The sequence below is a fragment of the Podarcis cretensis genome (assembly GCF_951804945.1).
Source record: "Podarcis cretensis genome assembly, chromosome: 2".
Lineage (NCBI taxonomy): Eukaryota > Metazoa > Chordata > Lepidosauria > Squamata > Lacertidae > Podarcis > Podarcis cretensis.
The window spans coordinates 34,115,114-34,142,802 of NC_137171.1; the positions used below are offsets into that span (position 1 = coordinate 34,115,114).

Here is a 27,689-nt window from a genome sequence, read left to right on the forward strand (position 1 = left end):
CACTGAGGTTTATAGAAGCACAATACATCTTTAAAAATAAACTTGGAGGGGACGGGGACGGGACGGGACTCCACCACCAGCAGCACCTCAAAGCCAAATGAAGAACGAGTATGTTCAGTGGCTACAGGACACTTGTGGGTGGCGGGGGGGGGGGAGAGAGAAAGGAACAGAATATGATGGCAAAAGGCATGGCTGGCTGAAACAGTGAACAAGGGCACCCCATTCTGCAGCAACAACTTATAGCAAGTCCCTCTTATTCAGTGCTATCGGCATTAGCTCATACCTAGAAAAGCAGAAGGCGAGACGGTCCCATTGCTTCTTGCTACCATGACGCTGATGCCGGTCTCCACAAAGGGCACAGAGAAATCCACAATTTGTGAGCGCTCCTCATTGATGGTGAGGGACCCAATGGCCATGTCTGCTCGCTTGTAATACACCTAGAAAAGAATGAAACGACAGGAATAAATCCCCACCACCACGCGCACACAAAACACCACAGCAGAGCCAGCTGCACACAAACTGAGCAGAGCATCTTGCACTCATTGATCCTTTCCCTATCTTGTGATGCATCTCTAACAAGCGGAAGAGGCTGCAACCTTATACACACACGTCTGACAAGGGCCATAGCTCAGTGGTATCATCCGCTTTGCATGCAAAATATCCCAGGTTAAATCCCTATTGGCTCTCCAAGTAGGGCTGGCAAAGAAGCCTGCCTGAAATCACCTTGGAGAACCACTGTCAGTCACTGAATTAGATGGACCAATGGTCTGACACGGATAAGGCAGCTTCCTATAGGAGTAAGCCTCACTGAACACAGTGGGACTTACCCTAAGGCAGTGGTTCTCAACCTGTGGGTCCCCAGACGTTGTTGGACTACAACTCCCATCATCCCTGACCACTGGTCATGCTGGCTAGGAATGATGGGAGTTGTAGTCCAACAACATCTGGGGGCCCACAGGTTGAGAACCACTGCCCTAAGGAAATGTATATAGAATTGCTCCCTGGACAACCTATCTGCATGAATGTACTAGTGGTAAAGGTAAAGGACCCCTGGACGGTTAAGTCCAGTCAAAGGCGACTATGGGGTTGTGGCGCTCATCTCGCTTCCAGGCCGAGGGAGCCGGCGTTTGTCCACAGACAGCTTTCCAGGTCATGTGGCCAGCATGACTAAACCGCTTCTGGCGCAATGGAACACCATGACGGAAGCCAGAGCACACGGAAATACTGTTTACCTTCCCGCCGTAGCGGTACCTATTCATCTACTTGCACTGGTGTGCTTTCAAACTGCTGGGTTGGCAGGAGCTGGGACAGGGCAACAGACAGATCACACAAACACACTATTGGCTATAGGAAACTAAAGAATAAGGGGGAATGGTTCTAACATAGATGCCTCCCAAATATGGCAGATTTCCACGTGCAAAATGCCTAGCATTGTCTGCGTTGGCTCCTTGTCCTCATGGCCCATAGTAAGTTGGCAGTGCGCACCCTCCCTCCCAAGACACCAAACTTCTGTTTGCACAGCATTTTTATATGGATGTCAGGTTCACTGTCCTTCTACCCTTCCTGTCAGAAATATCATCTTGTCTTTAATATTGCTCTGTCTGCCTTGGGAACATCTGATTATGCTTTGTTCCACTCTTGCGACCTAGGCAGGAGAAATGACATTGCTGTGGCTATATAAAGGTTCTTTGTACTCCCCGCCTGCACAGCCTCTGCTCTCGAGACCACTTAGTGTAGGGATCCTTTCGACCAGGCTCAGATGCTTCTCCCCAGAACCAGGGGAGCTGGTGGCGAGTCAGGTCAGAGGGGGCAGCTAACTGCGGGTGAGTCAGTAATAGCCCTGTGAATGAATGAATGACATGACCCCAAACTCTCGCAGCACAGAGACTCACATTCACAGCACACACTGCCTGCAACAGACGATGATGTTGATGATGGAGAAAGACCTAAGGCAAAGAAAGCATTAGAGCCAAATAGTGGCAGTGAGGAAATGAGGCTGTAAATGCAGGGCTGGGGTAGTTAAGGCGGGATGAAAATTCGTGCCAATTCAAAAGTTCAGGATCTACAACAATTGAACCTGCAACCTTCAGTTCAATCTCAAGTGTGGACCCTGCTATAATCTGCAACTTGTCTGAGCAGTAATCCTTTCCTCCCTCAGCAAAAGACAGTGGCAGCCCAAGACATTTCTCAGTCTGGAGTTCAAATGGAGACCCTCCACAACTGCAGCCAATAAGAAAGCCTCACTGTATCGTTTGCACACCCTGCCTTCATCTATCCTCCCACGGGGGGACACCTTAAGCAGGGCCACTTCCCCCTTGTGGCATGGTAGGGCCGGCTCTGCCTCAACTGGCTCCTCCCCCATTTGCACACGGTCTGTGCTGGTGGTGCTGCTGCCGCCGATCCTGCTTCCTTCTTGGCCCACCCCAAAAGGCAAGGGTTGAGAAGAGGCTGAATAGGGCCAGCAACATTATGCCACAACTTGCTAAATTCAATACCTTGTGGAGGTTCCTCCCCACCCCACTGCATCTTTTTTTTTAAAAAAAAAATCTTTATTAATTTAAATTACACACATATACAAAGAATTTAGAAAGAATTTACAATCTCATACTACAAAAAGAAAATTAAAGAAAAAACAATTAAGAAAAAAGAAAATACAGAAAAAAGAAAGCAGAAAAAGCAGATTTACGTGCATAAAAAACATTCCTAATACTTAAATAAACACTTAAATAAAAGACTTCTGACAAAATACTTAAATAAAAGACTTCTGACAAAACGAGTCTTCCAATCATTCTCATTGTACTGTTTATACTGTCGTTTTTTCTGCACAGTTTTATATTCTTTAATATTGTTCCCATCTACTCCACAAATGGAAGTGAGAGCTGGACCATAAAAAAGGCTGGTCGCCAAAGAATTGATGCTTTTGAATTATGGTGCTGGAGGAGACTCTTGAGAGTCCCATGGACTGCAAGAAGATCAAACCTATCCATTCTTAAGGAAATCAGCCCTGAGTGCTCACTGGAAGGACAGATCGTGAAGCTGAGGCTCCAACACTTTGGCCACCTCATGAGAAGAGAAGACTCCCTGGAAAAGACTCTGATGTTGGGAAAGATGGAGGGCACAAGGAGAAGGGGACGACAGAGGACGAGATGGTTGGATAGTGTTCTCGAAGCTACCAGCATGAGTTTGACCAAACTGCGGGAGGCAGTGGAAGACAGAAGTGCCTGGCGTTCTCTGGTCCATGGGGTCACGAAGAGTCGGACACAACTAAATGACTAAACAACAACTCCACAAACAGTATTTGTTGTGTTTACAAGTATCACTCAAGTTCTGCTAATATGGTGTGGTTGGTACAATATGATCTTATATAATCCTTAAATATTCTCCAAATATTTTCTGGTTCAATACTCCTCTAACTCTTCCCATCAGTTTTGGTAGTTGTAAATATTCCAACATGAGTATCTGCCAATCTGTAATTGTTTGTTTTGTTTCGTTTTTCCCATTGCATCTTAAACCCCTCAAGTCTAACAATACCCATAGCTAGCAATACTGAAAGTTCAGAAAGATTCGCTTGAAAAACTGTTCCCGCCATGTGTTTCTGAGGCAGCTTCAGATCACAGGTGCTTCCCGGTTCTTCTGAAGTCTTGTCCCATTTTCTCTAGTGGAAAATTTTAATAGCTGGAATCCTGGAGCGAGAATAGTTTCTACTTATGGAGAAACAGCGAGCGTTCAAGCTAGAATTCGGGGCTGCGTGCCTAATACCCCACTCCCAATTTCATTGCTGCCAATGACTGCCTTCCCCCCCTCTTAGGGCTGCTTAGCTGTATTTGCCAGCACACACAGTGGCCACTTAGTGCTGCTCTGGTGACTCAGCCAGTTCAGATGGATTTATGGCTCCTTACCGGGCTGATCCAAAGCAGCTGGAGCACACCAAAGCTGTGCCTGGTGTAATGTGTCAATATTTTTCCATCCCTTTTCTAACAGGTCAGATAAAACTGACTCTCCCTGGTTGCAAATTCTGACATGACAGCACTGGCCAAGCTGTACGTTTGATTTCTGCTCTACCTGAAGATCTCCTGCCGCACACAAAGGGCATAAGGAAGAAGGGGAGGCTAGAACCTTCCTTCCTGTTTCACAGGACATTTGTGACATAAGTGTTCCTACATATAATACAAATAAATAAATAATTTTTTATTTATACCCCGCCCTTCCCAGTTCAGAAAACCGGGCTCAGGGCGGCTAACAACAAATTTAAAACACTTAATTGATGCAAGAAAAAACAGCATGAAATGCAGTATAAAACATGAATGACAATAAATTCAGAATTCAAAAATCAATTTAGGGGGGAAATCTATCCAATAAACATTAGATGATCACCAGGGCTAGCTGGCTAAATTAGACCTATTTGGGCCAGCGAGGAGACCGGGGGAGAATTAGCTGTGGGATCCCAGAATGGCTAATCTTCATAAAAAGGGGAGGGGGAGGAAAGGAAGGGGAATAAAAGATCAGGCTAAATTCAAATTGAAAGCCAGGCAGAATAGCTCTGTCTTATAGCTCTCCCCACCCCAGTTTGTATTGTGAATAGGAACAGTCCTGGGAGGACTGCACCATGTGATTTTTCTGGATGTGGCTGTTAACATCCATGCTGCAAATGGCATCTAAATACGGACGGGGTTTAAAATGTATGATCAACAGCTAGAGAAATGTAAACTGAACCCATGGAACCAACTTTTCTAACAAATGATGTACAGAGGCCACATTCACACCAGACATTACAGCACTATGATACCACTGGAAACAGTCCTTCTGGGAGCCATAATTTGTTAAGCATGCTGGGAGCTGCTAGGAGACCCCTATTCCCCTCCAACAGCTACAATTCCTAAAATTCTCTGGGAAGAAGGATTGATCCAACTCTATATCCATTCTCATTTTAACACAGTTTTTTCCTCAAACTTGGGTCTCCAGCTGTTTTCGGACTACAATTCCCATCTTCCCTGACTACTAGTCTTACTAGCTAGGGATGATGGGAGTTGTTGTCCAAAAATGAGTCTGGGAAACAGTACTCTAACAGAGGCATCAGGAGAGTCCCAGATCTTGCACATCCAATGACTTCTCTGCTACTCGCTATACAGGTGTTGCAGAGACTTTCCTAGGAAAATGCAACCTTCGCGTATTTCCTTACCTCTCCGATCATGCCATTCCAGAAGCCATCAACTATTTTCCCATGTTTCCCATTTGTCACCAGGTAGAGGTCATAGGAGAACTTCACTGTCTTGGCCAGCTTCTTTAGAATATCAATGCAAAAGCCTTTGCAGCAGAGCTTGGTATAGGGATCCATTGGTTCTTCTCCACTGAAAGAAGGATATATTAAAAACACACACATAGGACATGCTTAGTAGTCCTTTGCCTCCTGCATTGTGGCCATGCTGGGGCTCTCCAATGATCTCTTAAGCGTAACTCCCTGGCCCCTTCCCTGTTTACTCAGAGCAACACTATAGCGACTGGCTCCATCACTCTTTTCTCAGAGGGGCTAGAACCCAGTCATTTGGGGGTGGCAGCCAGCCACATCCCAATCATACAATTTTTGCAATATAACTTTATCAGTGGCAAGAGAGGCTGATGCTCCCACCTTTCCTATCTCGCAAACCCCTCTCTCTCTCTCTCTCTCTCTCTCTCTCTCTCTCTCTTCCTCTCTCTGTGTGTGATGGTGATTACTGAAGTCAACTTTGCATGCAAATGCTCTCACGAAGTACACAGCTGTCAGCATGTTCTGTCCCATGCCATTGCCCTCTAAGCACCTGTGAGGTTCTGGCATTCTGGAGCCCCACGCAGCCTAGCTGGGCTGCACACATAGTCAAGGTGTCTAGGTCGAATGAGTGATAAGAGGCACGCAACTAGGTTTGATAGTTATAGAAAGCAGATTCCAAAATACCCATCTCTATGAGGGCTGAGGCTCCAATACTTTGGCCACCTCATGAGGAGAAGACTCCCTGGAAAAGACCCTGATGTTGGGAAAGATGAAGGGCACAAGGAGAAGGGGACGACAGAGGACGAGATGGTTGGACAGTGTTCTCGAAACTACCAGCATGAGTCTGACCAAACTGCGGGAGGCAGTGGAAGACAGGAGTGCCTAGCGTGCTCTGGTCCATGGGGTCACGAAGAGTCGGACACGACTAAACAACAACAACAAATGAGGGCTACTAGCCCTGCTCATTTCCACTTACTGTCCCAAAGAAAAACAGCAGACAGTTTTTTTGCAAATTTGCTGAAGTCCCGTCTGCAGAAATGTTCCTTCACCCTTGAGTATGTGCAATCCTTTTCCTTCTTAAAGGTTGGGGGAGGGCAAGACACACATGCATGCAAGAGGGAGAGGTGACAGCAGGCAGGGAGGAAGGGAGGAGTAACTGATTACAAGAAGCTTCATGGAAGGGATGCCTCCTAGCTCAAGAGGAAGTGGGCAGAGGGGGAAATAGGGTGTCTGGCAATCTTTGCTCAACTCCTAAGGAAGGGGACATGCTATCCTTAGCACTAGAAAAAATGCTAATCACGTCTGGGAAACTCTGCACACCACAGTGGGATGCGGGGAGATGAGCAGTCTTCTAAACAGTCTGGAAAAAACATCCAGTCAGAGACCACTCCAGGAAAAGAGAGGAAAGATTAGGGGTTCTGGCTCTGACAAGAAAGCATTTGATACAGGCCTGGTAAAACAAAAAACAACAACCCTTAGGTTCCACCTTAAAACTAGACTTGCTTAAAAGATTGTACTTGTTGTTGTTGGAAATGATAGCTGAAGTCTCACTTGCTCACAGCCAGTTTGCACGTCAGAGCCAGACACATCAGAGTGTCGGCACCTCACTCGTTCCTTTTGTACTGATCTGATCTCCAAGGGAATTGTCCTCGCCTCCTCTCTGCTCAAAAGGACAGGGAAGGAAAGGGGTGCTCCACTGCTGTGGCTGCTGCCACCACCAGCAACATCACTTGATCTCAGGCCGTGGATGCAGGTGAGCATTCCCCACATGGCAACTTGGCGCACAGGCCATCTGCTTAATTCTAACTGGTGACAGGGAAATAGAATCTTGCCACATTTCTGCACCTGGTTACAAACCCCAGAAAAGCAAGCATGGGGACAACACTTTTCTGCCTGGTAGGACAATTCAGCCAACAACACATAGTGGGCAATGCTCACTGGGAGAGAATGGGGTTTCCCTGAAGGTTTCAGGTCCAAATCCTAACCGTCTCCAGCTAAAAGGTAACAAGTAATCAGGCTAGGAGAGGCCTTGGCCTTCCCCAACTCTGGGGCCTTCCAGATGTTGTGGCACTCTAGCTCCCATCATCCCCGACCACTGCCCACACTCTCTGGGGCTGATGGGAGGTGGAGTCCAGCACCAGCTGGAGGGCACCAGATTGAAGAAGACAGCCTTAGTTATTGCCGGTCAGAGTAGAAAAAAAACTAGGTTACTCTTTATTGAAATTTGAAATATTTGAATGCTGTCATTTTCCTTAATTGCATTTTTTTTTGTTTCATTTCACAGAGAAGGTCTTTACCTTTAAATATTGCATAGAAATGTTTCCAATAAATAAACAGATGACAATATGGATGGGCACACTACAAGGCAGCTTCATATGTTCAAAACTGGCTTGCCAAACCACATTTTTCCCCAGGGTGCTTGTGAATATACTGCCCATTGGTAGTTAGTTTCAGAATCTGTGTTTCTGCAAAAGCCTTCCGATAGTTTTTAACCTACATTTATTGAGCTGGGGAAAGTAGCTTGCTTCTTCGCCCAGCAGGTTGGCTGACACAACTTTGATCAGAGGACTGCAGAGGTCGGCAACAGGCAGGTGATTAATAACTATGGGCAGACTTTTCAGGTTAGGTCTCGGTGGGGGCGTGCGGCAGACCGACTGCCATGACCACCTTTCCAGCTAGTTGCCTCCAAGGAGCAGCCACAGCCTTGAGAGTCTGCTTGCTGGGTCACCACATGTATGCAGTCCTGGAAGTGTAATTGATGGGCCAGCTCACCAGGTAGCCTGCTGGGGAAATGCTACCTTTATAGACATAGAAGTTGGAGGGGAGGATGCTGCTGCTGGGAGCAGGACACACGTTCCCCACCTCTGTTTGGAGCAGTGTTTCCCTAACTTGGGTCTCCCACTGTTTTTGGACTACAATTTAAAGTATCACCTAGTGCAGGCATAGGCAAACTCGTCCCTCCAGATGTTTTTTGGGACTACAACTCCCATCATCCCTGACCACTGGTCTTGATAGCTAGGGTTGATGGGAGCTGTAGTCCAAAAACAGCAGGAGACCCAAGTTTGGGAAACACTGGTTTAGAGGAAGCAGCATTTCTCACTGGGATCCTTGCTACACTACAGTTGCCAGCATTTTTAGTTTCTTTGTCTTTGAAAGCTGCAAGTCCAAGAGAAAGTCAGCAAGTGAAGATTTTCCAATGCAATGATAGGAAAAGCTGCGCTGAACTGAATTCGACTTTGTTATGCAACTATTAAAAACACAGTGACCCTTATTATGGAAGGAGAAGATAATTTAAAGTAAACACAAAAATAATCTCATTTGATAATCTTGCTATCATTTAGCAAAACGGAGGTTTATCTTAATTTCTGACTACCTGGTTCTTAAAATTGCCTTACTCACTGTAAGGATATGATACATAGCAGATGTAACTATGATGCATTGAGATTTGCATACAAGTTGTTTTCTCTTTTTTGTTATTTCTATATTTATTTTAAAATATAACAGTAATTTAAAAAAAAAAAACAACGGAGAAAGAAAAGAAACAATAAGAATGCTCTGATTCCCAAGACTCAGCCAGCCAGGAACACTCAAGGTAACTTCTCTGTTTTCCCTGCTAAATTTTTCAGAAGTAAAAAAAAAAAAAAAAAAAAAAAAACCTCTGAGATCTCCATTGACTGATAATCATTTTCATCCATCAAGATGACTCCCACTTCTAGTGCCACCCTGGGAAGCAAACAAATGGCATTTCAAACTAACGGCAACGATTCCTCCAGCCAGTGGCCCAGCATCCATCATGTTTGTGTAATTTTTATGCAAATTCAATTAATTGTGTGATGTAAATTAAAATATGTCAAGTCCTGATGTGCTTCTTTTGTGGTTCTGGATATTGAGCACACTTCACTGGGGCCCTGGCTGGGGCAGATTCTCATATTCCTTGGGCAGGCAGCAGGAAGGGTAACTTTATCACTCACACACTCAGAGTCAAGAAGGATGAAGGAAGGCATCATATAAAAAGAAGACTCCCAGCAGCTTCCTCTCAGCTTTGCAACTGAATCAAAAGACAGTCGGCACACCAGTGAATTTGTCCATCTTCTTGCCCCTCTATGCTTCAGATGGCTTGCCTCTCTCGGACACACGCAGCCACCTTTTTTCTTGGAAAGTTAATTATGTTTCCCACAGATACAGAAAAGAGAGTCACAGGCTCTGATCTGCTCTGGAGACTGCAGAGGGTATGACAAGTTTGATCTTCTTGCTTCACACAGAGCCAGCAAAGGGTACAGCCCTTCCCCATTTCAGACATCCATACAAAGTCAGAGGGTCGTTTCTGTGGTTTGGGGTCAGCAGGAGTGGTGGGTGGGCAAGCAAGTCAGTGCCAGGCAGACTGCTTCAAACATGATATGCTTGTCCAGTTTATATTGAGGAGCCAAGAAACTTTGAATAGGCTTAAGCTGAACTTTCAGCATCTACGGCTTATGATGCTGGGATTATTTGAGTTGGTAGACTCGTGTTTGCTTCTACATAGTTCCCATCCTTATTATAGACATTGCGATATATTGGCATAGTGCAATGTTTAGCTGGTGATATATCGCAATGCTGAAAACCAGATATCGCCAAGCCCTACTCGCAACTAAGCTATTTGAAGTGCAAGCACCTCATCCAAAGACTACTGTGCCCTTTTAAAATGGTGTGTGTGTGTGTGTGTGTGATTATTGGGTTGTTGTTTTTATTTTGGTTGTGTATTTTGTGGTTTTATATTCTGATTTTATCCTGTGAAGCGCCCTGAGCATAGCTGTCAATGTTTCCCTTTTTAAAAGGGAAATTCCCTTATTCTGAATAGGATTCCTCGCAAGAAAAGGGAAAAGTTGACAGCTATGGCCCCGAGACCTGAGGGTAGAGGGAGGGAGGGAGGGAGGGAAATAAATAAATATGAACATAGCAGCTGAAGGGCTTGTCAGCACATGGCAGAGGATTGGTACAGAGAACACCAGGGCAACAAGAATTGAGTCTGTTGTATAAGGTGCCACCAGCTCAACCACAGACCCTGCTGGAATGTTCATGCCATTGAAGAAGCAACTCCAAAGGTTACTAATTCGATTTTATTGCATTAGCCATGTGGCCATAGCATAATATACATAGAAATAACAACATGGAATAGGGGTGGGGAGATAAAAGTGGATATCGTCCTGGGCAAATACTTTGAAAAAAATGGGGATAACAAAAGTAACGGGGGATTTAAAACATCGAGTGACTGAGAATACAAAAACAGATTCGATTGTGCGGCATATCGATTACATCTGTGATATTAAAGAAGAAGTTGGTGCCGCTTTCCTCTTCATCACACTAAGCAGGAAATTAGCTGTCATCTCGGTAATCCAACAGTCAGAATCCTGCAGAAGAAGGGACACTATCCAAGGCTGGATTGGGAGATGAAGCTTGTTCACGAGAGGAGTTAGAAACCGAGATCTTTCTTCTGTCCAGTTGGGACAGAAGAGCATTACATGTTCCATAGTCTCCAGAGCCGTGTCATTGCAGGTGCATGTTCTATTTGCGATGGAAACTCTGGAGTAACGACCCGACAGAACCGCTGTAGGAAAACAGTTGAGACGGGCACAGGTAAAGGCCCTTCGCTTAGCCTCCGAAGGAATTGTGAAGCAGTATAGAGGGATCCCTTCAGGGGGTGGAATAGCTAGGGCTAAGCCTGAACACGGCCCTCTTGCATGGGAAGCTGTGTTAGAGAAGTCAAGTTGCTGTAGTTTCTTTTTGATTAGAGGTAGGGCCGCCGGACTAATATACTCTAAGTTAAAAACAGTTTTGCGGTTCAAATTGAGAAGAGAGCGGAATTTGAGATTAATTGTAGTTTTCCAAGGAGAATTATGAATATCTCTTAAGATCAGATTGGAGAAACCACCTCTCATTCGAGCATCCGATGCTAGTAGGTGGGAGCTATAGGAAATGGCTCGACTCCATGCTCGTTTTACAATTGAGGGCTGGGCGAACTCAAGTCGTAGGGCTGCACCTGAGACACATCTCGGGACACCGGAAAGAGATCTCAGAAACATGTGAAGTGGGCGATCCAAGTTACCTGATATTGCTGTAGTCCATACTTCGCAGCCATATAATAATTTAGGGACAACTTTGGCATTAAATATTTGAATTGCTGCTGGAAGGTGTTTGCCGCCCTTCTGATGATAAAATCGGACAATGGCATTAGAGGTCGTGGTTGCAGCAAGAGAGGCAGATTGTAGATGGGTGGTCCAGGAGAGATTATAGGTAAATATTAAGCCTAGATATTTAAAGGCTTTTACCTTTTCTAAGTAGCCACCTGTGATCTTAAGCGGCTCCAGCTTGAGTTTACGGGAACGAGTGAAGTGGAGGACTTTCGATTTTTTATAATTAATATTAAGAGCTTCCGCCTTACAATAGGCGATAAATGCATTAACTGCATTTGCTAGGTCCGCAGCTGTTCTGGATAAGATGACGGCATCATCTGCATAGAAAAGGGAAGCAACGGGGTGGCCTGCTAGGTGAGGAGGATACTTAGAGCATCATGAAGATAAAGATTAAACAATAAAGGGGCCAAGAGACAACCTTGTCGGATGCCCCTGGCCGTTGGAAATGAAGTGGTAAGGGAGCCGTTGGGATCAATTCGAATGCGAGCTGTGGTGTTTGAATAAAGGGAAATAATTAGGGAGAGGAGGTGCAGATCAATTCCCAGATGGGCGAGTTTGGACCATAATCTTTGCCTAGGAATGGAATCAAAGGCGGCCTCCAGGTCCATGAAAGCGGCAAACAGGTGGTCTTGCCTTGGTGCAGTGTATTTACTGGCAAGGTGATAAAGAGTTAGACAGTGGTCCATGGTTGATGCTGACTTCCGGAAGCCAATCTGTTCTGGCGGTAGAATGTTTCTCTCATGTACCCATGAAAGGAGTTCTTCCAGTAAAACAGCGGCAAATATTTTCCCCGGAATAGATAGTAAACTGATGGGGCAATAGTTCCTAGGGGTGTTTGGCTGGCCGTCTTTGAAAATCGGAACTATTGTAGCTTCTCTCCAGGAGTCGGGGATGTCTAGGGCGGAAGAGATAGCGGTGAATACAGGAGTCAGCTGTTCACTCCACCAAAGAGGATCAGTCAGGAAAAGGTCCAACGGGACCATGTCTGGGCCGGGGGCCTTATTCCTTCGCATGGACATTATGATGTTGAAAATGCGGGTTGAAGTAAAATTTACTGAGGAGGTGGTACTAAGAGAACAGGAACAGAGGTCCAACGGGGATTGAAGGTGATCTGTAAGATGATTTGGAGAAGCGAAACTGGCTGAATAATAGGCGATCCATTCGTCAGCGGAAATCAGGGTAGCTGAATTGAATGGTGCCGAAGGCCTAACTAAGCGCCAGAAGGAGCGGGAGTCATGCCTCTCTACAGCCGAACGAAGAGTGGACCAAGCCTCAAGGATGTGTTGCTGTTTCTTGCAATGAATCATGTTTCTGTATGTCCTTTTAATATCTAGAAGCTCTGCACAGGTTTGGGGTCGTTGGAAAATTTGATGATTCTGACCATTTTCCTAATTCGCCTTCTTAGGACTTTACATTCCTTGTCAAACCAAGGTGATTCAGAGAAGAGGCGTTGGTGGATAGGCGAGGTGGTGGTTATGTAAGTTGTTGAAAAAGCATCAATTAATTTCCGGTATTGGTCAGCGGGCAGAATTGAGTCAGAAGGAACTGCAAGCATATCAAATGATTTTTGTATGTCCAGGGCAAGAGAGGAGCTGAGGCTTGTCCATTTATTTGTTTTGTATACAGGGTAGCTTTGTGCTGTGGAACTATAGTTTGAGGGGACTGAGAATGGCTCTATTAGGTTTAACAATAGAGTCAATGGAAGGTGGTCACCACCAAAATATTCAGCCACTTCCATTTTTGTAGAGATTGAGAATAGCTCCGGCGTCAATAGAATGTAGTTGACAACACTGGTTCCCCGGGAAGAGATGCACATTAACTGCTGCGAGGACAAGGGAGTAACGTTGCCATTTGCAATGCAAAGATCGTTTTCGATGGCCAATTGGGCCATCAGCCTCCCCGACGCATTTGTTATGGGATCAAGAGAGCATCTGTTTCCCCAGGGGGGCTGCAGGGGATTGTCCAGGAGTGCTGCGGAAGATAATATAGCGTCGTCGTTGGGACCTATTCTTGCGTTAAAGTCGCCTAAGAGGATTTGAGGAAGTCCTGGGTTAGTTGTTTGAAGATCATGGAGCCAAGACGAAAGTTCAGACCACCTTTCATTACGGTCGGAATCATTAATTGCTGGAGGCAGATATACTGTAGTTATCAACCATGGGCTTTTGGTCTTTGGAAGGTGGATCTTTATAGTGAGAAAGTAAGGGGAAGATTTAAGTTCCTCACAGATAGTGAGGGATAAGCTGGTTGAAATAAGACAGGCGAGGCCAACTTGAGGGCGACCCCTGTTAGCTAGTTTGCGAGCACAGGAGCTAAAGGAACAATAATTTGGGAGAGCGATACTTTGTTGGGACCAGGTCTCTTGGAGGCACACAATGTCAAAAGAAGAGATGAAGTTTATTGCCTCAGGATCCCTTTGTTTTGTCGCCCAGCCGTTAACATTCCAGGAGACAATTTTAAGGCTCTGGGGTGGATTGAATGCGCCTTTCAGGGAAAGAGCTACTTTTGCTTGATTTGTGGGTAAGGGTTGAGCCTGTTTATTTCTAATGGTGTCGAATTTCCGCAGAGATAGGGAACCGGCTGGTGTTTGCCTCTAGTCTGATCTTTGTCAATTGTTTCCCAAGGAACTTTTAGGGATTACTCTTTTATGAGCCGGCCCATTGTTCTCCGTGCATGGCAAACTGGCCAAATGTTCTATAATTTCGGCTGGTGAATGTTGAGTACTGACATTAGTGGTCACCAAGCCTTTGAAGTGTGTTATCTCTTTCCGTAGGTGTTCTTCCGGTACCTGATTGTGGCCTAATTCTGCCTCATCTAGGTACCTCAGCTTGTCCCAAGAGCCTGGTGAGTTCACCTTGGGGATGGTTCTCCTTATTGGAGGTGGCGTAGCGTTCTCTTCGGTGTGCTGGGCTTCCTTGATTAAAGGTAGATTAATCTCAGCAATTGTCTGAAGGTAACGTGGCCGACAGGCTGCCGGGTTTTGTTCTTGTATAGGGTTCAGATTAAAGGAAGTCTGGTCCTTTTTATGGGCGTCCACATTGATTTCCTTATTCATATCTCCCCCGGCCAGCTTAATTCTTAGCATATCTAATCTTTCTAATATTTCAGTTTGTATTAGAGATGGAAATTGGCAAAATTGCCTGATTAAGGTATTTTCTTCCACGGAGAAGAGGTCCTCGTCTTCGTTCACTTGAAATCGCGGGTCTTGCAGGTGAGCATCTTTCCTTTTTAGTTTTTGAGGCACTTGTTTCTGGAGACCAGGCCAGGTTTTGGGAGGTTGTTTCTCCTTACTAGGGTTTGCGTGCTTAGCTTCCAAAAGGGGATTCAGTGGTGCCTTGTTTTCAAAAAATCTGAGAATTTTTATCTGGGCCTTTAAAAATATATATCTTGATCTGTAAATAAACTTGGCCAGGTTCTGGTCTCTAAATGTGATCATTGCTCTCATAGAACAGCCATCATAATACAAATAATCTACAGAAGTAATATCAATTGGCTTTACTGCTCCTGGCAATATATCATTCAGAATGTTCAAGGAACTCATTCTTCGATCTTTCCCTGTAAGAAAGCCCTTTGATTTTGGGAAGTTTGTAAATACCAATTTTTGGGGATTTAAGATCAGGTTCCAACATCTTGCCAAAGGTTATTATGCAAAGGGTTATCAACCCCTTTATGAATTCTCCAAAAATGTGGACATTTGAGTTCCACATCTGGCCATCTGATCAAGCCACTGAATTCAAACATGATCATGGCTGCCTTGCTGAATATTCTTTATGATGAGAAAGAAGGCATAAAGGTGAATGACAGCGGCCCACAACACGAACCCTTTGTTAAGAAAGAAAGAACCCTGCGGGCTGTTCTCAAAGCAACAATAAGTCCTGTCAGTGCAAAGGTTCCCACTCCAAACCACCACCCACTCTCCCATGTGCCCCTTAAATCTGTTCCAGGGGTTTCCCCAACCCTCCAAAGCAATTTTAGGGAGGGCATGGGATGTCCCACTGCACAAGTGGAAATATCTGAGCTATAGAGATGCAGGAGTTGGGATACTGCCCTATTTCAGCTACAATGGGAAGGCCTATGGGGCAGAGGGGGCCCACATGGCTTCCTCCAGAGGTTGGTGGACATCCACTCCCATCAGTCCTAGACATTGTGGCTGATGGTCAGGAGCTTGTAGACTAGCAGCAATGGAAAGGCGCCATGTTGGTCAACCCTGCTGCAGGGTTATGCTGGGGAGTTGGCCAGCGGGGGGAGGCAGCAGGGAGCTCAATGCTCAAAAGGCACCCCATATCCACAAACCAACCCTAAATATAGACTTGTGCTAAGTGTGTTCCAGAAATCCTTGTTGCAGTCCCCCACCCCTTAACTGCCTTCCTATTTACCTCTTTGTGTGGTTGGCCTGTTCCCGGCAGGGGACGGTGTTGCGGACACACACTCCAGTGGTTGGGTCCGTCTTCTCCACAATGACAAAGGGCCGTTCCTCCAGGGTGGCTACTGTGAGGTGGTGGCTGTCAGCCATGGGCTGCAGGAAGGATCCGTAACGTGGCCACACCGGGTATTTCATGTGGATGATGCCCTTCTCCCATTTCCCCACCTGTGCAATGGGCAGAAAGCAAGGGACACAGTTTGAACCAAGCAAAACGAGGCCCTCAGCCATGTACACACCTTTGACACCCCGGCTGTGCCGTCCTAAATAGCCTGTTGTCAGCAGGAAATTTCTGCTGCAAATGACTATAAGACTGACAGGGGAGGAGAACATAGGACAGAGCCAGGTCTCTGTGCAGCTCCTAGGAAACCAAACTCCGTGAAACGGACCCAGAAGTCAACACAGGCCCCCGGGGCACAGGAAATGCATGCTGCTGGCAGCCTCTGCCCTGACTGGGGAGGCGGCAGAGATTGGCAGCTTCCAGGCAGTCCCAACCTAGAACAATTTGCCAAGCAACTTGATGACAAGCCAACAGAGCAATTGGAAGGGCAGTTAGCATTCAGTATGTTTTGTATGGATACAGAAGACAGATGTTTTATTTCTGTTTCCCTGATTGAATGGAGATGATTTTTTTGTGGGGGGGGGGACCACACTCCCGCTGCAACTGACTTCAGGAGATAACAGTCATTTTGGAAATAGAATTTGTGATATTAGTTTCAAATGAGCCAGATTTTGAAATGTCCCGGCAGCAATTGGCTATAGAGGCTCTTATTTATTTACAGAGATTGAACACAAACTAGCTATAACTCCAGGCAAGAGGAACTTAGGTTTTAAACAGAGCATTGTGTGGAGAGATTTTCTTTTGCTCTGGGACAGCTATCTGGCTCCAGTAACCAGACAGAGCACACTCTATGGCCCCACTGTTAACTCTAGGTCTGCTGCTCCTCATCTGAGCTCTCCGTGGTCAACCTGTTACTTAGCTGGATATCACACTCCCCAGGAAGCTTGGAGGCTAGAATGTGAACTACAGTCATACATCGGAAGTTGAAGAGAATCTGTTCCAGAAGTCCATTCGACTTCCAAAATGTTTGAAAACCAAAGTGTGGCTTCTGATTAGCTCCAGGAAGCTCCTGCAGCCAATCAGAAGCCGCGGAAGCCCCGTCGAACATTTGGCTTCCAAAAATAGCTTGCAAATTGGAACAGTCAATTCCGGGTTTGCGGCGTTCGGGAACCAAAACGTTCAGGGACTAAGCTGTTCAAAAACCAAGGTACAACTGTACTTCCCTGGAGAAATCAAACCTCGTATCCATGAGTAAGGAGATTCCCATGACATGGATTAAAAGGACCACTCCACTAAAAAGCTCTTGCTCTTTTATAGTTCTGTAATCATCCCAAAGGTGATTATTACAGAAACCAATCCTGGGTATCTCAAGGAATGATGGGTCAAAACCTTGCTAGATCAAAGTTGCAAAAAGGGAAAGAATGCAATGGCACAGAGTTGTTGCTTTCCATAAAATGCAAAAAGGGGTGGTGGTGGCTAGGATTCTGAATTTTTAAAATCTACTCAAGTTATTGTGATCTTACTGAAATTACATTTTTATTAGAGTTTATTTTTATGTCTATTTATATACTGTGACAACAAAAGCTTTGCAATAAATTGATAAGATCGAAGTGTGGTCCAAGTCAAGCATGAATCACTTGACATTAGAGATGTTGCCAAGACCTGCTCAGAAAGATGAGTCTCAGGGTTCACAAAGCTCACCCCAAGTACATTGTGAGCAACTTGACCCCTAAATTATCCTTGAGCTAAAACGTCTGCAGGAATGAAAAAGTTTTTTCAACTGATGTTGAAATGACACCAGCAAAGCATCATAAAAGCCTGTCCTCCTCAGTGACCAGCCCACCATATCTATATCAATTGGGGCACCAAATTAGGACCTCCAGAGATTATCTCAGCATCCTGGTAGGCTCAGATAGCAACAACCAATTCATCGGATGTGCCACATTTTAAAGCCAGGCCATTTAAACCAAATTTCATTGAAAAATCATATAGTGTACATTTTTACACACTTAGCATTGAAAAATCATATAGTGTACATTTTTACACACTTAGCATTTTGGCTACTTTCACTACTGAAACTTGAACATTATCAACTGAAAACTATTTATTTATGCATCCCTTCTCAAAAAATGAATTTTTAGAATGAAATTATAGAATGTAGTTATCTAAATTCTGAAGTTGCCATGTTTAATCTGAGGCATGCAGGTTTAAGGCTGTGTACACACCATACATTTAAAGCACATTTAGCACATTCTCCCACCCACAGCTCAAAAGAATTCTAGAAACAGTAGTTTGTTACGAACTGTGACTCCACAAGGGGTAAACTGCAGTTCCCAATATTCCTTTTGGTGGGTGGGGAACAGACTTTAAATGTATGGTATGTATGCAGACTTGGTGAATTCAAACTATACCTTTCAAACTTGATTTTGCTCTTAGAAACACAAAAGGAATGCAGCAAACTAGGATGGATGGGATAAAGGCTTATTGTTGTTTGAAAAGATAGATGTGTTCTCTTTATATGCTTTTTGGCAGTTCCCTCAATACCTTCAATGAGAGAATATTAGGACAAGTCCATCCTAACACTGCAAATGCAGTTGTATCGACTATGTTTATAGCATTGTACTCTTGGTTTCTTAAGAGAAGTATTGGCAAAGCAATAGTAATAATTGCTATGATACACGAGAGAGCATTTTAACAGCCCAAACCAGTCATATCATAAAGGGAAAGTGTCAATGGAAAACATTTACTCAAACAGCAGGGTTGACTTAATTAACACTAATATTATTCCACTGGTAGCTTTCATCTCGGCCAAAGTACTTATGGCACTCTTCCAAAAAGAATAGAAAACCCAACCAGAAATATTTAGTAACACATGTTTGTCGGATAGAATAATCACACACACACACACACACACACACACACACACACACACTTGGCCATCACAAGCAACTGGCTCTATTTTCCTCCCTTAGGTTTCGCCACTTCTGAAGAGAGAAAATAATGGCCCAGTCTCAAATGCTTAAAACGTCCAACCATGGAGCAGGGAGACAATGCCAGTTCTCCAATCAGCAGTAGGATTTGGTTGCATGCATGGACCCCCAGCACAGTCTAATTGCCAGAACGTGCTAATAAGGCCAGGGGAATGGCAGATTCTGGAACATTCTGACACAAAACTGGGCCTATGGCACTGTTCAAGAGCCTACACTTACTGGAGTATTGCATCAATAGGAGTATTGCATCTAGATCAAGGGAAGTAATAGTGCCACTGTATTCTGCTCTGGTCAGACCTCACCTGGAGTACTGTGTCCAGTTCTGGGCACCACAGTTCAAGAAGGACACTGACAAACTGGAACGTGTCCAGAGGAGGGCAACCAAAATGGTCAAAGGCCTGGAAACGATGCCTTATGAAGAACGGCTAAGGGAGCTGGGCATGTTTAGCCTGGAGAAGAGGAGGTTAAGGGGTGATATGATAGCCATGTTCAAATATATAAAAGGATGTCACATAGAGGAGGGAAAAAGGTTGTTTTCTGCTGCTCCAGAGAAGCGGACATGGAGCAATGGTTCCAAACTACAAGAAAAAAGATTCCACCTAAACATTAGGAAGAACTTCCTGACAGTAAGAGCTGTTCGACAGTGGAATTTGCTGTCAAGGAGTGTGGTGGAGTCTCCTTCTTTGGAGGTCTTTAAGCAGAGGCTGACAACCATATGTCAGGAGTGCTCTGATGGTGTTTCCTGCTTGGCAGGGGGTTGGACTCGATGGCCCTTGTGGTCTCTTCCAACTCTATGATTCTATGATTCTATGGAGCATTTCTAACCGGTAAAACCATGCAAGGATAAATGAAGCCAATAATCGTGGACAACCCAAAATTAATCCTGACTATAATCCTGACTATACAGGGCCAATCTAAGATGCTGGAATCTTCAGGTTCCCATCTGGAAATCTGGAAAGCCACAGCCAGTCAGTTTTGACAGTACTGAACTAGATGGACCAATGATCTGACTCAGTATAAGGTAGCTTTGCATGTCCCTGTGACATTTTGCAGAAAATGGTGCCCTTTCTACCCCAAGCAGCACAGTATCCGAGGCCAATTAAGTTATTTTACACCTGAGGCAGGAAACTGACAAGGACTTTTCCCCTATCCCAGACCATAAAAATGCCCCAATAATAAATGGAACAACTAACAATTTCCTTTCCCGACACGCAAAATCATCTGCCTGAGGGGGCCGCCTCACTCTGGCTAACAGTAGGACTTGACCTGTGGACTAGACAAAAGAATGAAGAGTCTCACACAAAATGTAAATACTGGTGGGGAATTAACGTTCAGTGTCTATAGCAGGATATCAAACCATCTAAAAACAGAACTTTGTTCTATCTTTTGCCCTTTCTCCCTCTGAGGTAGAGATGGGTAAGTCTATTTCTGCTCCATGCCAATTTTGCATGTGTTCGGTCACAACTCTGCTCTATATTCTGTTTCCACATTAAACTGTGGCTTAAAAAAGAATATTCAATTTATAATACCTATTCTCAAAAAAAAACACCACCCCACCCTATTTAAATTCTGTTTTATCTCAATACACACATTTCTAATTGCACTTTATCTTAAAATATTCCCTTTTAATGCATTTTGGTACTTTTCTCCGAGTCAAGAACTGTATCAAAAAGTTCATAGAAGTGCAAAATATGAAGGTAATTATGTTCCAGTCCAGGAGGTGTGGATCAAGTCACTCTGTATTGGAATTCACGGGAATCAAGTTACTTAAATTTCCCTTCACTATTGTGCAGCATTTTGGAGAGCTCCTATTGTATACTTGAGGGAGGACACTGGATATCAGTGGTTTAATCCCATAAGCCAGCTAACCTGTGGGCCTCTAGATACTGTTGGACTGTAACCCCCATCACCCCAACCCCATGTCATGCTAGCTGGGGCTGACTGATGTTGGAGTATAACATCTGGAGGGCCGTGGGTTAGCCACACCTGCCACAAGGGTTCCAATTTGTTTTCAACTTCTGATGAACGCAACTGATTGACAAGCTTCGCAGTTGCCCTCATCTCTGATCTGCAACTCACTTAAGCCAATTTGCCTTCACATAATTTGTCCAGTTCTGTTTTTTAATTCAATTCCACACGAACGAAACTACAAAGTAATCTCGCGCAAACAAGGGCATTGCCGCCCTCTTTCTCCAACTGAGCTATGCGCCCCGTAGCATGTGATACATTACCAAGGCGCCACAAATTAAATAAATTAGTTGTGTAACACTGAATAAATGAATCCCAAATTTCATTTCATTTCATGGTGCTTCCATTTGTTTATGAAATGAAATTGGATTGCCATGCAGATCCTGAAGAAAGCGTCGTTTTCAGCTTTTAATCATTCAGTTAAGTCATCACCTCGATGGCAGGAGCCGGGAGGAGCACAAAGCACAACTGAGAAAGGCAACAGGAAGCAGAACTTGGGGGCTTCCAAGTCATTCTTTGGTTTAAAGCAGAGGCAGGGAACTCTTTTTGCAGCCCAAGGGCCACAGTCCCTTCTGGGCAAGATTCTGAGGGTCCCATACCAGCAGGGAGCGGGGCCAGAGACAAAAGTGGGTGGAGCAATGGGTGCAAATTTTGCAGTTTCTGCACACACACACACACACACACACACACATATGATCCTCCATTCAGACAAGCAAGAAGCAATATCAGAGTTCAAGGGAACATTTCAGCCAAGTAAAAAACACTTGGGGAAAGTGAGGATTGTGGCTTAGGGGGAGTTCTGAGGTCTAGGTATAGAGAGACTTGGAGGGTTGCCTTTGGCTCCTGGTTTAAAGCCAAGACCCCTCTTTCATTGATTTTCTCCTTCCCTTCCTCCCCTCCACAAGCACTGGTATGTGTCACCCTAAAACTCTTAAAGCAGGAGAGCCTGGAGCTTGAATGGTGGGTAGACCCTCCTGCAGAAGAAGAAGATGAAGAAGAGTTTGGATTTGATATCCTGCTTTATCACTACCTGAAGGAGTCTCAAAGCGGCTAACAATCTCCTTTCCCTTCCTCCCCCACAACAAACACTCTGTGAGGTGAGTGGGGCTGAGAGACTTCAGGGAAGTGTGACTAGCCCAAGGTCACCCAGCAGCTGCATGTGGAGGAGCGGAGACGCAAATCCGGTTCACCAGATTACGAGTCTACTGCTCTTAACCACTACACTACACTGGCAGGAAGGGAGACTGTGCCTCCACTCACAGAGAAGGCTGCCCAGAAAAATAAAAAGGAGCCCTCACCATCTCCCAGAGCCGATGCCGGTTCAATGAGATCACCACCAAGGTGGGCCTCACCAGGAAGCCATCGTCATTGAAGGAGAAGTCCCTGTTTTCCCACGTCACGTTGAGCAAATGCCTGTCGGGAGGAAACAAAAAGCACTTTGATGTTGCCAGGAGGGAAAGGGCAAGCAAGAAGTCCCCCCATTTCATCAGTGCAATGTGCCCCATTTGTCTTCCTTTGAGAGAAAACATTTCCCCTTCCGTCTCTCTCACATGCTGACCTTGCAACAACCACCCAGACCTCATCAGTTCAGAGCAAGATGGTTAAAGTGCATTTTACCGAAAATGCCTACGCCTCCCTATGAGCTCAGACATTGCTTTCCCCAAGAGATGCAAGGGTGAATTAGAAAGAATTTAGTAGAAAAGCTTTCTCGCAGGTGGTCTTATGGGGAGAGCACATGGCAGCAATAAAAATGCGAGCACATTTGCAAAGCAGACCAGGATCTGGTATGGTTTCATGTTGTGGGTTCAGATTCCTACACTGCAGAGGATTGGGCTAGATGACCCTCAGGACCCCTTCCAACTCTACAACTCTACGCCCCGGGTGTCACCACTGAAGGGGGTGACAAAATGCCAGGCGGCACTCACCGCGGGGCCTGCAGCGCACTTGAGCCATGCATCTCTCCTGGAGTGACGCAGTAGCTTGGGCGCCCGCAGGCTCCGCGCTGCCCAAAACAGTCTGCCTGCTGCCTCCCCCTCAGTTGTAGGGCGGCTGAGTGGGAGGAGGCAGGCAGACTCCTCAGAGACCCCGCGGAGCATCCTGCCCCTGCTCGCCCCGCCCCTGCAGGTGGCTGGCCCCACCCCTGGGTGCAGGGCACATGAGCTGCCCCAGGAGCTTGATCGGCTTTCTCCGCCGCTGCATCACTGCCTCCAACAGTGGAAGCAGAACATGCTATGTCTAGTGGCCTTGACAGACTAAACCTCCATGGTTTTGTCCAATCCTCTTAGCCATCCAAGTTGGTGGCTATCACTGCCCCTTGTGGGAGCAAATTCCACAGTGATCTGCTTTGTGATGCTCTTTTGTCTGCCCCGAATCTTCCAAGATTCAGCTTCATTGGATGTATCCAGGTTCATCATCCTTCCCTCCTTAAAGGCTCCTGCGCTTGCCCTGCTGCCTTCTAGCCGACTCCCTCATCCACATCTAATACTTCCAAGGTTATGAACTTCAGGCTGCTCCACCAGCACCAGTCCCATTTATTTGTCTATTATTTATACCCACGGAGTGACTTGAAGGTTGTGCAAGTACCCATTAGTAGCAAAGCCCAAGATTTACATAACTCCCAAGTTAAAGCCGTTGCTCAATTATTGAGTGTCACACTCCAGAACTGTTCATTAAAACCGGGAAATTAAAAACTGTTTCACTCAGTTAGCTTTCTTCATACTTTAGATTTTTGCCATCCCTTGACTCACAACAGTTGAGCCTTCCTCGGCTCTCTTTCTTTCTCCCTCCCACCCTCTCTCATTCTTCACTGCTGTACCAGTGACCACACAACCCACTTGAAACTATGGCGATCGGCTCAAATGACAGAAAGAAGAATAGCAAAGAGCTTCAAAATATCAAAGGGGGTGGTATCCAAAATCCTTTGTCTGCTAGCGCAATGACTCTTGGGTGAGCTTTACTGTTGTGCTACAATTCCCAGAGTTCCCTGTGAAGAGACACTGTTAGTTATATCACTCTGAGAATTGTAGTTCTGTGGCGGGGATAGGACTCTGCTAACAACTCTCAGCACACTTAACTACAGCTCCCAGAATTACCTGGGGGGAGCCATGCCTGTTTAAAATGGAATGGAATGTGAAATAAGCTGGAGATTTCATTTGTAGAAAATGGGCCATAATGCAGGATTATGATTGCAAAAAATGGCAGAATTCTCAAGTGTATGAAAACCAAAGTCTCTCTACCAAGGCACAAAATCTTCCTTACAAATGGTTGCTGCAAATCAAATTCTAATTTCTGATGCACACCAGTAGCCAACAGGGTTTAAATCGTGTTAATTAATAGGCTGTTGCCCGGGCTGACCTGTAGAAGGTGTTGTTTGTGGGTATACTTGAAGGTGTCTTGTTGTTGCAGTCTCTACCCACTATGGGAAGGTAGCCATGGGTCCTAAAATAGCTCTCTGCTCCGAGGGCGATGATAGCCACACCATCCCGGACCTTTTGCCTCAGGCTCATTTTCCAGCTCTCCGTGACCACACTGATGAGGCCAATTGGGAAAGAGGCAGGTGGGACATCCATGTTCCCCACGGTCAGGCTAGGCACAATCCAGATATAGCCAGGTCCAATCAAACCAGCCTGTTCTGCTACTTGAAAGAGGTATTCCGCCTCCTCTCGCGAACAGTACACAATCATCACCTGAGCATCTAGCTGACGCAGCAACCTTTGGATCTTGGAGTTGCTCCCATCCTGGGACATCTCAAAGGTGAGGACATCTTGGATTTCCCAGCCAAAGTAGCTGGCATCTGTGAAGGACCGTATCACATCCAAGAAGACACTGTATCCAGGATATAGGCTGGTGATAATGGCAAAGGAGCTCCAGTCATATTCCTCCAGGACTTTGAAGATCACCTGTATTTGCTGCTCAATTGAGACACCCAGCTGTAGAAAGGCAGAGCCAGCCTCCTAGGAAAGGGGAAGAGAGATGGATTAGTAACAGGGGGTACATGAATAGTTTTAAAAATAAAGTAAATAAATAGTCCGTCATTACTGACTTCTTAGCTATTTTCACAGACCTTGAATAGCAGGCTTGATGGCCACTCTTGTTCTCAACACTCACCCTTTCCCAATTTAATACGACCTGTGAGGTGCAAAACCTTCCTTTTGCTTCCAGATTTGCCACCTGCTTGCTGCATAAGCCCGGGTGCATCAGCAGAACTCTCTCTGTAGCTCAGAGCTCTCCGATTTTAAAACAGGAAGCACACACCCCACCATTAAAATCTGCAAGTCTATTGTGGAACTCAATTAGTCAATCTTTATATGATGACATATAGAGGCAGAAGATGTGTCATCACTTCTGGCACTTATTTCCTGTTCTGCCTCAGCTGCTCTTTGCCTGGGCCAGCTGTTACAAGTGGTCTCTTTCATCCCCAGTTCCTAATGGCTATTCCTGGTCTGTTCTTGTTTCCTACATGAACATTTGATTCTCTTGCTATCTGGGCAAATGCACACACCCATACATACTCACAGAGCAATAACTTTCAAAAGACTCAGTTGCTCCGCCACCTACAACACAATTTCCAGAACATCCCGTTTTACAAAGCAATGGAGAATGTCGCAATCCACAAATGAAACATGGTCCGGAGCAGGCATAGGCAAACTCAGCCCTCCAGATGTTTTGAGACTACAATTCCCATCATCCCTGACCACTGGTCCTGTTAGCTAGGGATGATGGGAGTTGTAGTCCCAAAACACCTGGAGGGCTGACTTTGCCTGTGCCTGGTCCAGAGTATTTTCATTTGGGAACTTAAGCTCATTTGAGTCAACATTTGGCAGGGTCAAAATTTTCCTAGCCAAGTCAATCAGCCTAAACAGTCAGTGAGTTCATTCTTGCCCTCTGTGTATGTTTCTATTTTAAAAGCCGAACCAAACCTTGAAGTATTAAAACACAAAGGGGGAGGGGGGAAATCACATGGAGAATTGACTTTGTTGAATACTCTTGTTTTTCAGTCAGTATTTGCTGGATATCCATCTGAATTTTTCATTTGTCTAATCTCCCTCTTTGGCTCAGCCTGGCCCTCTTAAGGACAAGATTAACTGATTGGTATTTATCTTTAAAACATTTACAAAATAGTTTGGAGTTGGAGAGGTGTTCTGTTATTTTTTTTGGAAGAAACTCACTTGGAAACTCAGCAAGATTTTTTTGCTGCAGTTTCCAAATAATTGTTTTCTAAAGGGATGCAAAGCAGTTCCAGACAAAACCACATAGGAAAGATTTAGTAGGCAAATTGAGATAGTCAATGTGGGTTGAAGAGGACCTGGCCTGCCTTGGAATCTGAGGTTGCAGCAGAGGTATAGGGGTTGTCAAGTGAAAGAGCAAGGAGAAAACAAATGGGTTTCAGAGAGGTATATAATCCCAGGACAGCAGCAGCAGCGAAGATTGGATGAAAATGAGGAAAACAGATTGCCAAGATCAAACCTAAATCAGTTAGGACCTTGAAGAAAGATCTCCCCTGAAAAATGAGCACTCTAAAGAACATTAAAACCACTAGTTTGGCAGTAGGTGACATTCTGCTCCTTGCCTTTCCCTCCCCCAACTTCCACTACCTAAGGACCATACCATCTTGCCCTGAGGGGAGGGGAGAGAGAGAAGACCAAACAACCTGGATAGCTGCTCACCATTTAGCTCCTGGAGTTCCAGTGAATGTGGTCTTTCCATCTCTCAGATACCACCACAGGGGCTATTTTGAAGACTATCTTGCCATGGGGGAAGGGGAGATCTAGCTTTCAACAAAGGTTTCTTCCTTGAAGCTTCCCTGGCTTAAGGGTCATGCCCCCTCTACTGACAGAAGACTCCTTGATCCAGAGGTGTACATCAGCAGAATGGTGGGGTAGGAACACTGAATCAGAAGGTAAATGGTGTTTCTGTGTGCTGCTCTGGTTCACCAGAAGTGGCTTAGTCATGCTGGCCACATGACCCGGAAGCTGTACGCCGGCTCCCTCAGCCAATAAAGCGAGATGAGCGCCGCAACCCCAGAGTCGGCCATGACTGGACCTAATGGTCAGGGGTCCCTTTACCTTAAGGTTCAGCTGTAATGCAAAGCTCCAGTTTATTTAAAATGGAAGCGAAAGCTTCCGATCTCCTCCTTGTGGCCACGCTGGAGACGATGGCAGGGAGGAGGAAGTGAACAAGCGAGGCACTCATGCACGTAATGCTAAGCCATACATTAGCATTAAATCTAAATGCGGCTAATGAAAACAGAAGGTGCTACTTCATTACTGCAAATGTGACAGCAAAACTAGAACGCCAACAATATGATGTGAAAACGAACAAGTTTCCCCTAAGAGTACTCCAATAAAGCTCAAAAACATGGAACTGATTCTGAAACAAGCTGTTGGTGATGATTATTTATGATAGGGAGTGGGTGCCTGTGGCCCTCTAGATGATGCTGGACTCCAGCTCCCATCAGCCTCATTCTGCACGGTCATCTGGAGGACCACCCCAATTTATAATGTCCCCAAGAAAGTCAACATTTGTGCTGCAAAACGCAACCCCATAATCATGCCTTAATGTATTCAAATGCTATGCTAAAATATAAAAATGAGCCAGCATTCCTATGAGATCAGTGTTTGCATCAGTGAATTAAAACACTTGAAATGAAAATATTCTGCTTATAGAAAAACAAAATTTCAATTGTTGATCAGATCCAGTTGAGAAGGGTGAAACAGCGTAACCTTCTTTTTTGCATTGCTATAAATGGAAACTATATAAATGATTACTTGGTGTTTAGCTAAAGGGTGGGGAGGAACAGTGATTAGCATCCCCCCCCCCCGCTCTTTTTAAGAGCTTG

General features: G+C 45.3%; 1 protein-coding gene across 2 annotated transcripts in view; it reads right to left on the minus strand.

The window, feature by feature from the left end:
• Window positions 1-27,689, minus strand: part of GRIN2C (glutamate ionotropic receptor NMDA type subunit 2C) — a 96,041-nt gene that overhangs the window by 29,887 nt on the left and 38,465 nt on the right. For both annotated transcript variants that reach the window (XM_079967369.1, XM_079967368.1), the window contains exons 3-7: window positions 24,206-24,804; window positions 22,150-22,264; window positions 15,789-16,000; window positions 5,180-5,348; window positions 284-437 (exon numbers count right to left, since the gene is read on the minus strand). In XM_079967369.1, coding sequence (XP_079823495.1) covers window positions 284-437; window positions 5,180-5,348; window positions 15,789-16,000; window positions 22,150-22,264; window positions 24,206-24,804 — 1,249 coding nt within the window. The remainder of the gene's footprint in view (window positions 1-283; window positions 438-5,179; window positions 5,349-15,788; window positions 16,001-22,149; window positions 22,265-24,205; window positions 24,805-27,689) is intronic.